The 14,779-nt window shown below is 35.5% G+C and overlaps 1 protein-coding gene across 1 annotated transcript in view; it reads left to right on the forward strand.

The window, feature by feature from the left end:
• The window catches only part of LOC145687511 (cell adhesion molecule Dscam1-like), a 1,370,399-nt gene that overhangs the window by 1,190,649 nt on the left and 164,971 nt on the right, over window positions 1-14,779 (forward strand). The window contains exon 17 of the mRNA XM_081760977.1: window positions 7,184-7,330. Within this exon, the coding sequence (XP_081617103.1) occupies window positions 7,184-7,330 (147 nt within the window). The remainder of the gene's footprint in view (window positions 1-7,183; window positions 7,331-14,779) is intronic.

Consider the following 14,779-nt stretch of genomic DNA (forward strand, 5'->3'; position numbering starts at 1 on the left):
TGCTTATTGGATTGTAGGAACATCTTCTCGATACAATTTCCCGTTTTTTACTCTATGGAAATCAGTGTTGAAACCGGAAGTAGAGTAAATTTCAACCAATTTCAGATTTGGTAGAGTATTGTGGTTGCTGGCAATATGTTCTCTTGAACGATTACAAAAAAAATAAAATAAAATAAAATAAAATAAATAAAATAAAAAACGCTTGTCTCTATCTATTACCGTTTTTCTTCTACAGCGATAAACGTTGAAACCGGAAATGGTTAATTTAAACCACTTCCGTTTCGAATAAAAGGTTAACGGAAGAGATTGAATCTATTCTTGGGACGCTGAATCGATTGCCAAAAGACGTTTCTAGACATATCTTACTGTTTTTGCTCTGATACCTGTCGATACACGGACGGACAGAGATAGCAGTTCTATGAGACTCAGACACTTATGCATAGCATAATTTAGAAGTTTCATAATAATAATTATAATAATAATAATAATAATAATAATCTGCTGCTCTTAAAATTACATGTATGAACATTTATGGTTATTTTCAGGATGCAAACTTTGCGACCTCACTTATCCATGGAAGATTTTTCTATTTGGGGAAATGAATGCAATCCATGATAATTTATAGAAGTTATAAAACAAATTCAACGATAAAATTCAATGATGCTCTTTTTCTTCTGCAAGAACTCAATAGTTCCTTAAGCTGTAAAATTATATAGTGTGCCATTTTACAATAATTTTGTTGTTTTCCTAGCACTATTGCAAAAGTTATCTTAGTCTGCTGAAAACTGGCTGAGCTAAAAGATTTCAAGATTCTCGTTCCTTTCAGATTAGGTACCATGTCGTCATAATTATTCTTGACTTTTTTAATGTGATCTTTCAAAACCGTGGATTTTTCTTGGTTCTTCAAAACGTCATGGTCACTGTATGCAACACTCTGACTATTTTTATAGAATTACAAGGATAATGGTTCCAGTTTGGGTTTCTGTTATAGAAGATTCGAAGGATAAAATTAGTGTTTTATTTACTGAAATGGAAGCAACGAAACAATATAGCTGTGCTGTAGATATCATCTGTCTTACAGTAATATGCTTAGATCCTAATTGTTACGTGAATGGTAAATTTTCTATGAACACTCGAGAGTGACTCATTTTATGTTCTCCCTGTACTTTCTGTATCGCGGGAATGTTTCAGTTGGTAAGTTGAAAATTGTTTCCAGCTGTTTAGAGCAATTTCATATTTTGAGCAGAAACGTCAAGATTTTACTTCACACAGAAGTTCTTTTCTGTCAGAAACATGTGGACCTGTATCGATTAATTTATCTTTAGAAACGTAAAAAGAGACAACGAATGAGCAAAGTCAAGCGAATAAAGAGGACAGAGCAGAATTTCAAACCCAAGTACAACCGACAATTTAATGTTTATTTACGTCTTAGGGCAGGTGCAATTAACAACAGCTGCTGATTAGCTTTCTAAGACTTCTGTAATTTTCGCTATTACCTTGTCCAGTACTTTAGCACAGAAACATTTCATTATTAGAATAAACTGTCAATATTCTGAAACGCCACTATAAAAATAAAGCACTATGAATTTCTAATAGGATGCTTCCAACATTCACTCTCTTAATTATATTCATTGTTTCATTAGAATGAATTTGCCTAGTTCTAATAGCCTTTTTTCTTAACTTTTAGCATTAATTTTGATGACTTACTACTCGTTCTTTTATTCATAAGGAAATTATAGTATTGAATCTATCTAACTACCAAAGCAAGACTATCGTAATTCAAAAATTTCAGTTTTACATGTAAGACTCAAAAGAGCTTTGCATCTGAAGAATTTTTTTTTAGAACTGTAAATATATTTAAATATATACATACTGAACTGCTGAAAATGGCCTATCTGTGGAAAATATTTAAAATTATTGTTGTTTTCTTCGTCTTTTATAGCATTACAACAATAGTTTTAGTAATTGAATTACAACAAGTTCTCGCAATTACTTGATTTAAGCAGAGTTGCAAACTTCAGCAATGTTTATCGTATCTCCTGAACGATTTGAGATATCGAAGTGCTGTAAACAGCAAAGTAATTTATACATCCATTACAAACCATATAAGTAACTAGATATGATACTTATCTAAACGGTTTTTTTTTTTTTTTTTTTTTTGAAATAAGGCTTTCAAAAAAATTTAAAGTTTCAAGCCTTCATTCTTATTCATTCAAAACAAGTCGTACCATGACCATGGTATCCAACGCTAAGGTACTTTCGATGTGTGTTATTCTGTGTCTTTCTGTTGTGCTGTATGTAAGTTAGAGGCTACCAAACTTTGGATGTTTGTGATATTATAGCATCCTTAGTGTGCAACACGTGTGTTAACATCGCTCCAGAAGCCAGTCATCCGTGACAACATGGGAGTAGATACTTCAACCTGGAGAACCTGTATAGGGTTATTTGCTGTGAGAAAGAAGGTTGAGTGTTTCAAACTTCGTGGAAATTCTGAAATTCGTGTTTCAGTGCTTAAAATATCGTTTTTTGGTTTAGTAATTGCAGTACTACTTGTAATTAGTGGAATTGAAGCTAATCCAGGTCCTAAGTCATTAGAAGTAAATCCAGGCTCCAAGACATTAGATGACTTGTACAAAAAATTAGAAGCAATGGACTTGAAGATAAATGGAATTTACAGTGTGACTAATGACCTAAATAATCAGCTTCAATTAGTGGTGAAAGATCTCAACGCTGTGTAAAAGGAGAATGAAGAACTCTAAATTCAGCTGGCTGCTAACAGTGAACTCTTAGACAAATTAGAAAATCATTCAAGAAGAAACAATCTAATATTTCGAAACATTGGCGAGTGCGAAGGCGTGGAAACTTGGGAAGAATCGGAGAATTGTGTTATAAAGTTTGTCACAGACCAACTGGAAGTAGACTTGAACGTGAGTGAAATAGAAAGAGCCCATCGTTTAGGCCGCGGACATAACAAACCAATCATTGTAAAGTTCTCTTCCTACAAGAAGAAGAATCTAATATTAAAAATGCGTATCATGCTAAGGGAACCTCTGTCTCAATTACCGAAGATTTCTCTGCCTCAGTTCGTGAAATTTGCAAAGAACTAACTGCCTACATGTGGGATGGGCGTTCCAAAGGTGACCGTGCAAAACTTCAGTATAATAAGTTATATATAAATAATAAGGCATTCACTCTTGAAGAACTGCAACGAAACAATGCGTCGTCGCCACCAAAACAAGAGGAATTTCCAAAGAAAGTGAATAATGAACTTGCAACATTACAAGTGCCTAACCAAACGCCCTCCTCAACGAGTGCAACCACCTGTGCAGAAATTCCATCGCCTGACAATAAGAGAGGGAGGAAGACCACCCGGGCGACTCTGACCCACCCCCAAAGTAACAGAGTATGACTACCATCAAAATGCTGTGGAACTTGTGGTAAGTTAACTTTATCTGATAATGATGAAACATGTGTGTGCAGTTCAAAAATAACAACTGATCTTACAAACAATAAAGAACTTTTAAAAATATTTTATCAAAACGTTCGTAGTTTACGTGGTAAAACATATGAATTCTTTTGTGCTGTTTTATCTAATAATTATGACTTAATTGCAATCACTGAGACTTGGATTAACGAATCTTATTATGATACTGAATTATTTGATAACAGATATACAATGTTGAGACAAGACAGAAACTCTATTAAAACTTGTAAAACAAAGGGAAGGGGTGTTCTTATTGCAGCTCTAACTAAACATTGTATGTGCTTGTTACACAGATGTGATGATAATCATGACTGTTTGATTACCAAAATAATCACTGAGGGGAAAACTATATATATTTGTGTTGTGTATTTCTCACCGGGTTCTAATATTGAATTGTACAATGATTTATTTAGACGTCTTGAAATTAATTGTCCTCAAGGAAGCCCTGTTCTCCTGATTGTTGATTTCAACTTATCGGAAATAAGTGGTACGGGACTCAATTTTGAAACAAGCTCTTCTAAATGCAAGAATTTATATGAATTTATGTCTTATTATAATTTACAATCTTTAAATAATGTGACAAACATAAACAACCGTACATTAGACCTGATTCTGTCTAATGTAACGAACATAGAAGTCTTAAGGGAAGGATATCCACTAATTCCAGAAGATGTACACCATCCATCTATGGTATTAAGCTTGATACAGTAGTGTACCGCGAAAGTAAAAAAAAAAAAAAAAAGACCAATATATCTGGATATAATTTTAGAAAAGCAGACTTCTTAGTGATGTATCTTGAATTTCCATATATTGACTGGAACTCCCTAAAAGACCATGAAAACGTTAACGACTTAGTTAATAATCTGTATAATATTATTTATAGTGTATTCGATCAGTGGGTACCGCTTAGAAACAACTCGCGAACCGATTATCCGTGTTGGTTCACAAATGAAATTATCAAAAAACTCAAAACGAAAGCAATCTACCATAAAAAAGTACAAACGTTTTAAAGAAGTATATTATCTTAATAAATTCAATGAATTGCGTAGGGAAATAAAGAAAGACATTAAGCTGGCATACGGAAAGTTCATACAAGAGACCGAAAAAGCATCAATAACAATACCAATGAGAGCTCCTCCGTGGCTAAGCGGTTAGCGTACGCGCCTTTGGCGCGGGAGACCCGGGTTCGATTCCCGGCGGGAGCTCATATGGTTCGGATTCCACGTTAATCAGTAGGTCCACGTCTCATATAGCCTTGCTGCTGAAAAGGGACGTTAAACTCAAAATCAACTCAACAATACCAATGAATTATGGAACTTTGTAAAACATAAGACTAAACATCTTCCTAGGAGGAAATTGAATTACGAGGAACATGAACTTTTTCGTAATAATGAAATAGCCAATGCATTTGCACAGTATTTCTCTTCAGTTTTTGCGCATGACACAAACAGCACAAATATCACTATAGTAAATGATGTAAATGAAAAACTAGAGTCATTTAGCGTAGATGAAATCACTCAATCTGAAGTAGAAGTGGCAACCAAAAAATTAAAGCCCAGAACAGCTGTTGGACCCGATGGAACCTCCATGTATTATAAAGGGGTTTATAGATGCGTTTACGTATTCGGTTCGCATTCAACCTCTCTCTGAAAACATGTGTTTTTCCAGACAAATGGAAATAATCTATAGTTTTCCCAATACCAAAGACCAATAATAAAAATGAAATAAATAACTACCGGCCCATATCAATTTTATCTACTTTTGCAAAGGTATTTGAACACATTTTACACAGACGGATAATTCACCACATACAACCAGTAATATTATCATATCAACATGGCTTTATTCCACACAAATCAACAACAATTAATCTTGCAATTATCACAGACTTCATAGTGAACTCATTAGATGTTGGATGTAAGGTGGATGTAATATATATAGATTTTGAAAATGCGTTTGACAGAGTAAATCACAAAGTATCATTACATAAGCTAAATAACTATAATTTCTCTCCTCCCTTGATCAAGTTCTTCTCATCATATTTAAGCAATCGTAAACAAAACGTTATCTACAAAGAGTTTAAATCAACCGCCTATACTGCGTACTCTGAAATTTCACAGGGCTCCAACCTAGGTCCGTTATTGTTTCTTTTATTCATTAACGATCTTCCTGATCACATATCATTAAGTAACAAATTGCTCTTTGCGGATGACCTCAAAATATACGGCAGGATATAGACAATCCATGACTGTCTCAACTTACAACATGACTTAGAAACTATTGCAAACTGGTGTTCTCTTTAAAAAAAAATAGTGTAAACATAAATATATGTTGTATTTTTTCGTTCACTAGAAACAAAAATCAAGTAGAGTTTAATTATTCATTTAATCAGATCGTATTAAACAGATTATATTCAGTGAGAGAACTCGGGGTTGCGTTTGATACGAAACTAACGTTTAATGAACATAGTGAACAACAAGTGTGATCATATAGTGAACATAGTTAATGAATCTTTTAAAATGTTAGGATTCATAATTAGAACGGAAAAGGAGTTTAACAATATCACCACACAAACAAAAATGTATTACTCTTATGTCCGATCAAAACTGGAATATGCTGCTGTGATCTGGAACCCATCGCAACAACAATACCGAAACCAACTCGAAAAAGTCCAATCCAAATTTATCAAATACTTAGTACACAAGAGTACTGGAATCTATCCATCTTACGAAAACTATCTTGCATTAATAAACAACTTCTGTATCCTTACACTAGAACACAGGCGAAATGTGATAGATCTGATCTTTCTTAGTAAAATAGTACAAAATGAGTTTAATTGTACAGATCTGATATCGACACTAAATTTTCATGTCCCGATTCTTAAAACTCGTGTTGAAAACTCTGGCCTGTTCTATTGCAAAAAGGCAAGGACCAAAGTATTATTGAGTCACTAATTTGGAGAATATGCTATTCTTATAACAAATTATGTATCGAACACAACGAAGTTGATATATGTAATATGAAATATAATATGTTCAAGAAAATTATTGTAAGTTTATTTTGTAATGCACCAACACTATAATTGGGCTTTGCCTGTTGTGTTGTTGTTCACAAATAAATAATAAATATGATATTTGAAGTTTCCGTTTGACTTGTTAATTTGAAATATGCAATAATCTGACATAGTGCTATTTGAAACAAAAAATGTATAACTTTATATTGGATTGGCAACACTGTTTCTTGGATGTTTCTGTTTTAATACATGCAAAGATGCCCTTTTTATAGTTGCTTCCTGCAAAGTTTCACTTTTCTCCCTCTTTCAGTTTCTTCGTTGTCACGGTTGGACATTATAAATTATATATATATATATATATATATATATATATATATAAATAATATTATTAATCATTGCATAGCAAACATTTCTTAAATACATACAAGTTACAACTATTCCGTTTTAAAAATTGATAACAATTTAAAATTATTTTGATTTACGACAGTATTATTCAGGCAGTGCGATATATTAATAAAATTCAGCATTATTAACTATAAAATTATTATTCCTTCGAGAACAAATTACTATACCTACAAACTTGTATAACTGTCATACGTATTATATATGGACCTATCAAAAAGAAAGAGTAGACTGTTTTTATTTTCTAGTAAATGTTTCTTGTACCTTCAAATTTTATTTTTCAGCGCCATCAGCCGCTCCACAAGATGTGAAGTGTGACCCTTTAACTTCCCAAAGTTTGCAGATAAGATGGTCGCCTCCCCCGCAGAGTAAGAGGAATGGCATAATTCAAGGATACAGAGTGTTCTATGAAAGTGCTGAAGAACAATATGGTAAGTTTACTTTGTTGTTTTAAATTAGCTTCCTTATTCAACATGTTCGCACCAGTAATATGACACTAAGTAAAATTTTCTTCCTGTTTTCTATTATAAACAAATGCAGAAATGAAAGAAGAAAACTAGGCAAAGTGTGAACAACGTCATAGTTGAAAGTATATTTTCTGTAACTAGTATTTAGGTCTGCTAGAAGTTAACTTTTTGGAAAAAAAAGTAAGGATAGCTTGCTGACTCTCCCCTCTCAACATAACCAAAACGATTCATATATTTATAATTTTGTACTTCACTTTTAAAAGGTAAATAATAGACTTATCACAACATATGTATTATTCAGTCTTCTGAGAGCTCCCTCGTGGCTAAGCTGTTGGCGTACACGCCTTTGACGTGGGAGATCCGGTTTCGATACCGGTGCCGTGCCGTGGAAAATCAGCGCCCGGGGCGAGAGTATATAGCGCCCCCTCCCCCATGCATATGAGTGAGGTCGACAGACTAGCCGCGAAGCGCCACCATGGTTGTCGCGAAGTGTAAGAAAATTTTCAAAAGTAAACCCTGCTTTTTCTTCATTTTCAGCACTTTTTATAATTTTTTCTTCCATTTTTCACTTCCACTTGATATTGAGAACCTGTATGTGAAATATGAACTGGATTAAGTATAATTTAGAACTCTCCCGAAACGTTTACTTTAGTTGATCTTTAAAATTATTATGTATATTTCACACCGGTCTTTTGTAGGGAGCTTGCATCAAAATTCAGCAATGTTGGGTAAAGAGCTCCTCTGGATTTCCTGCTGGCATCACATTTTGGAAGTCATTCTGTCCTACATCTTCAATTACGAATATGGACCTTTGGCAAGGCCGAACATTTCCCTGTTTGCTCGGTTCAAGGAGTAATGTCATTCTCTTGACCACGACCATTGGAGCTCTGCACTCGATGATCTTGATCTGAGGGAAAGATTATCGGAATCAGGGGACCTAGTAGACCTGAAATCCCGAGCATTGAGATTATTGAAAAATGCAGTTGAATTTTCTGCACATCCGCGTGACGATTACAAAGAATGTATGGTTCTTTCGTATGCCTTCTTGGCTGAACAGCATGAAGGAGGAGTTCGCATTAAAAACCCTGGTGATTTCGACCATACCAGGTGAACGGTAAAGGCTATTTATATGATAAAGATATTCCTCTTCCGGAAGCAGCTGAAACTAACTGCGAATGAACTTAAGGGAATAGCAAAAGTGTCTTTTTGTCAGTCTTTTGTACTGTTTATACTGGCATGAGACACCAATCGCTGCTCACCCTCCGAGAAATGATTTTGACTTCGTGAAAAACCTTGAAGCTCGGCTGCCAGATCGGTGTTCTCCCACTTGCGTACATCCCCACTTCCGTACATGTCAAAATCCTTCCCAGTTCCGAACAAGTGCCAGATACAATGAACTGCCATGATTTAGAAGCGAGATAAGAATTTCCATTTCCGTACAGGTTCAATAGCTGGCAAAATTTTTGTTAGTTTTTGAACAGAGGGGAATATGGAATCTAAAGGTTGCGTTTCGAGTAGCAGCCGCAACGAATAAGAGTCCTTGAATAGTTTCATTTTGCAGATTGCTTAGCAAGCCAGCACGACCTTCTTTATTGATGGCACGTTTAAGAGCTACAGCAAACTTTTCTCCCAAATTTTTGTAATTCGTCATATATTGCAAGTTCAATAGAGAAAACTAATGTGATTCCAGAGGTTTTTGGCCTTCTCCCGAACAAGATAAATCATAAAGAACGGTTATTTTCGCTAATAAAGAAAGAAGTCCTGAGTTGGAATCCTAAAATTGTAATGGTAGACTTCAAGGACGCAGTAACACATTCTTTTAAGACAATTTTCCCTTCAGCTTCCATAAGTGGGTGCAATTTTCACTTTAACTGGTGTTTTTGGTGCAAGATACAGGATTTGGGCTTGGTTACAGACTACAAAAACAATGATGATATACGAATTCAGATTCGAATAGGTGAGTCATTAGCTTTTCTTCCTTTAGAAATGGTCGACAGTGGTTGGCTGTGTATTCAAGAGGATACCCACTCATCCTCTAAGTTTGAGCAGGTCTATGACTATTTCGTTGAGCAGTGAGTAGAAAACCCTGCAGTCTCAGTAAGGGTGTGAAACTGTCATGAGAAACGCCATAGAACAAATAATCCCGCAGAAGATTGGGATAATAGAGTAAGTACTCTGCTAAACAAGCAAAATCCTCGTATCATCGAAACTATCCGTTTTCGCAAGTTAGAAGCCAGGACAAGTGACCATGCTTACGACAAAAAGTATCTCAGGTTGCAAGATAAAAGAAGAAAGAAAGCATATTTGCAGCTTGACAAAAAAGTTTTGATGTTTCAAAAGATGTTAGACGATGTTTGGTTGCATTTTCATATATCCATAAGTTGTCATAAACTGTAAATCGTGTATATCGCAATGATTTTAACCTAGGTATAGGTAGAGACTAAATGACGGTCCGGGCGAGTATTTTCCCTTTACCAATTTTATTACAAAGTTCTAATTACAAACGTCTTTGATTACAAAGAGTAAATAGTGTCTTTCCTTCATGACCATATGAAGGGATATCGATGTTTGCCGGGTACGCCTTCCGCTCACGGCAGCATCCAAAACACTGGCAAGGTTTATAGGTGAGAGTGTGGATAACCTCCTCAGCTCACGACAGCATTGCAAGGTTTCAGTTGAAGATGGGATCCCTAGTCCAGTGCGACATAGGGTATAGGAAAGGTATACTCCTAGCCCAATGCGACCTCAGAGCAGGTGATGGTTAGTTGCTCAGTTGGTCGACTGATGCCAGGTCCCTCCGTGGTTGCGCTTTTATTTATCCTCTTCGGGTCATTTCGTGAGGTCCGTCATCTTTCGGCTTCCTCCGGTGTTTTCCGTGTTGACTTCTCGTCTGTTTTATTGTTTGTAATCAATAGCACGTGTTGCATTAACATGTGCTTCTGTCGTGGTGTGGGAACACTTACAATATATATTGATAAGAATAACATATACTGTAAGTGGTGGTAACAACGGTAAACGATCTACTGCACATGGATCAAGATCATAGGAGATCCAGATACTAGTTCGACGAAGACTCTTTGTAAGAGCCGACTTGTGTATCCCTTTAATGTGATTTGTGGATTCATATCAAACACATTTCAGGGATACATTGATTGAATTTGAATTCAACGTGAAGAGTTGAGTCGAAAAAGATTGCAACAGTATGGAAAGCATGTACATCTTTTCGTGTTTCCTTGAGCATGCAATTCCACATCATCCTCTGCTCAAACTTTATTAAAAATGCACAGAAACAGTGTCAGTTATTAGACATGTACGGAAGTGGGAAATCTTTGATCCATGCCAAAATATGTCATGTCATCGCCCATGGCACTTTTACGGATCTGGGAAAGATTTTGACCTATACGGATCTGGGAATGTACGTATCTGGGAGGTAATCGCCAGATCCTTCCAATGTCAAAGTGGCTTTAAATTCTCTTCAGAGACATCCGTGGTATCTCACGAAGAAGTTATGGGACTTGCCCTTCTTAACGAACGAGTCTCTTACCAGGACAAAAGGAAGATGATAGATAAATTGGACACGCCAGAAGGGAAAGGACTCAAAGGGTTGGAGAGGAAGAAGTTATCTCTGATAGCCCTTCACGACTGCCTCACTAAGATAACGAGAAGGAACTTCGATACGATACTTACAAATAGCGCAGAAAAGTCTGTTACCTTTCTTGCGATAGATCCGTCAACATGGGAGGATGGTGCAACGTACCAGGAATTTAAGAAGTTCTCATGGGTATGGCAGTTGCCAACGACACTACTGAGCGTGCGATCGCTCTTGTTATTAATTTTAACAATTGCCTAACGAAGGGTGAGTCCCAGAAACAGCACCTTCTAAAGTTGGTTGCAAAGCATCGTAAAGATATGCCACCTGTTCCGAAATCTTAGTTTTACGTGAAATGTTACAAGTGCGATATGTTCATCTTTAGACGATACCTGTATTGTAGATTCATTTAATATAGGTTTTTACATTTATACTTTTGTATTGACATATACATTTCCCCTAAAAGTAGGGGAAAACGAATGGATGCATCCCGACAACGTACAAAATTGAACGCACGTAGTTTCGTATCGAAGTGCTGTGTATCTTGAATTACTTTGAAGATAAGAAAATCATTTGTTGGGGGACCCCTAAATTTTGGACTAGGAAGACAAAATTTCGTCAGTGGACTTTTATAGCAAGTGGCACAAATTGAAGATGTGTCTTGATTAGAATAAACACTATTTGAAATCTGAACCACCCTATTTAACAGTATGGCCTCTAGGTTAATGCACATAATGACGGACAGACGAGCAGACGTACAGATGTAGAAAAATACCTTTTCTCGGTATCTGTGGGGTATGAAACTTGTAAATCAATTGAAATCTCGAATTCGATTTTTTCAAGACCGCATTTCCTTCTCTCGTTTCGTCGCTTGAAACTAAATCTAACTAAAATCACGTACCCTTTATGATGTGTGTTCAAGCTGCCAGATAGTAGAGAACGCTGATTTGCTTTTTGTTTCCTTTGAATTCTAAAGGACGAGAAAAGCATACATATATTATTATAATTTTATGTGCTTACATGACACAAAAGGTATTATGAAATGATCTTCATGTGTATATTTCTTAATTTCATAGTAAAATTAGCAATGGAAAATGAATTGCTAGATGCCTATAAAATATTGTTTAATTTATTATATATAATACGTTTTATATAACTAGGATCTTGCATTTACTTTTGAACGGAAATAATTTATTTCTTGCATTTTATTTATCACTGTAATTTAATACCTGACATATAGGGGAGTTGCTGATCGCAAAGACAGAACATAGCAGGGGACCTACTACTCTCTTAAATTTCCGGGCCATTTTTCCAAGATTGATTTGCGTGCCATGATATAATTGCACACGGTAATGAAACAAGCTAGCGAGAAGGTCATTTATGTTCTTTGTATATAAAAATAATTTTTGGTTTCGATAGTAAAAAATATTTTTCTTCCTGCTTTTAAATGTGAATGGCAAACGAATACTCTAGTACATTTAATATGTCTATCTACTGTTTCTATATGTAGGTAATTTTAATTTACTCTGAACTTCTTTTCTAGAATTGGATGTTGTTTATGATTTAGATTGTGGTCGTGCCTAGGGGCATGCGTCTTAATGTATCAAGGAACAATATTTTGGATATAATGAGTACTATTTGTTGTAATGATTTTACGAACCTATCTAGCTTTAAAAGAAAAATGCCTAATTCAATATTAATCGTGTGTTCTTCCAACAAATAATCTGGTAAAACGGCAATATATTTGTTTTCAAATGCATATTGTGTCCCTTGTTATTAAAGTTACTTTACGGAGCAAAAAAATCCAATTCTAGGTGAAAGGGGAAATCAAGCTATGACTTCTGTATAATATTTTTTTATCGTTTGTTCTGTAAAAAAAATAAATTAATCGTTGAAAATAATCGATTATCATTACATTTAATATTGCCTTTACTTACAGCAATCACTCGCTATGTACCAAGATATAAAATAACTCTACCTTCAGAAATTGCTCTCAATATTCTTCTCATTGATGCAATCATCTTGTTACGTTGATAGCATGAAACAGGAACATATTTTTCAGATAGTTCTGCACAAATATACCCATTTCTGTAAAGCAAGTATAAGAAGTGTCCAGGCCCGTCGAGAGCCAACTCGGGCCTCGGGGTTGAATTATCATTGGGCCCGGTATAAAAACTGGCAAACTGTATCTCACATATTTACTAGTAACATTATAATAATTACATTAAATACACATACTAATTATTACTAGAGTTGCATTTCGTAATTTATAAAACAGCCTTTCTTGCTTTCCTGGGTGTCCCGACAAAACGTACCAGCGACAAAACGTACCAGCGACAAAACGTACCACTTGAATTTTTGCGACAAAACGTACCACTTTTGACGACCTGTCATAAATGACAACCTGTCATGGATTAATTAAAGCATTTCTGATATTTATTCCACGACAAAACGTACCACTTATATAAATTACAACCTGTCTTGGACTAATTAAAACATTTCGGATATTTAATCCGCGACAAAACGTACCACTTCAAGCTTTTTTTTTTCAGCGTGTTCACAGATTATTCTCCAGATCGAACAAACTTCTCTTAAAGGTTCTGTACGTGATAAACGTAGCATTAAACACGTTTATCAGCGAGTAAGAGAACACGAGTCTTCCAAAATACATTAGACCAATGTGGGTGCTTACGTATCTAACAAAAGAGAACATAATGTTAAGAAACTACTTCCTCATGAACAGGTAAAACAACGGCAGTATAAGGTTGACAAGAACAGACAGGTAATGTATCGAGTTGTCAGAGTGTAGAAACTCATTGGTAAAAGAGGGCTCATTTACAGAGGAAATGTAGCAGCCTATAAACTGAAAGACACAGCTATAGATCATGGAAACTTTTTGGGTATTATTCCTTTCTTAAGCAAATTTGATCTTCCGCTTAAAAGTAATTTAGATAAGGTCACCGAGAAGAGTCATATACGAGGAAGTAAGCAAGATAGTTGTCGCATAACTTTTACTAAACACGGTGAATTTTGTTTTGAATGCTATCAACACACTTATCAGAGAAGATATTTCGAAAGAAGTCTCTCAAGCTTCAATATTTTCTGTTCTATTAGACACTACTCAAGATATAGTAGTTTCAGGCCAGTGCTCTGTTGTTTTACGGTATGTTCTTAAAATGGTTGTTAAACAAAGTATTGTTGTCATTGTAAAATGCATATCTACCACAGGCCAGTGTCCTTGCGGTTTACTGCAGGAAATTCTGCAGAAGTTGAACCTTGATATTAAGAAGTGTATTGGAAATTCAACCGATGGCTCAAGTAACATGGAAGGACAATATTCGGATTTTTTCAATTCACTTATGATCAGTTACACTGTGATTCAGTTGATTTTGAGTTTAACGGCCCTTTTAGCAGCGAGGCTATATGAGACGGGACATACTGATTTACGGGAAATCCGAAGCACATGAATTCCTGCCAGGAATCGAACCCAGGTCTCCCACGACAAAGGCGCATACGCTAACTGCTTAACCACTAAGAAACTCAGTTACACGTGTGGTGTTACGCTTATATACTCAATCATTTCATATGTGATCTGACAAAAAATTGCATTGATTCTGTGTCATTGTTCTGCTGAATGACTGTGCGATATTTATGCGTGAGTCTTATCAGCGAATGGGCATTTGGAAGATCAAATGTTAACAAAGGCGTCTTACAGTTATTGCGGAAACAAGATGGTAGAAAACACACTGTTTTTCAGAAAAAGTTTGGTCATTTTTCGAACTCAGAAAGTGATTTGTATATAGAGTTGACCATAATAATTAAGA

Source organism: Thermobia domestica, chromosome 6 (assembly GCF_964235325.1).
Source record: "Thermobia domestica chromosome 6, izTheDome1.hap1.1, whole genome shotgun sequence".
NCBI lineage: Eukaryota > Metazoa > Arthropoda > Insecta > Zygentoma > Lepismatidae > Thermobia > Thermobia domestica.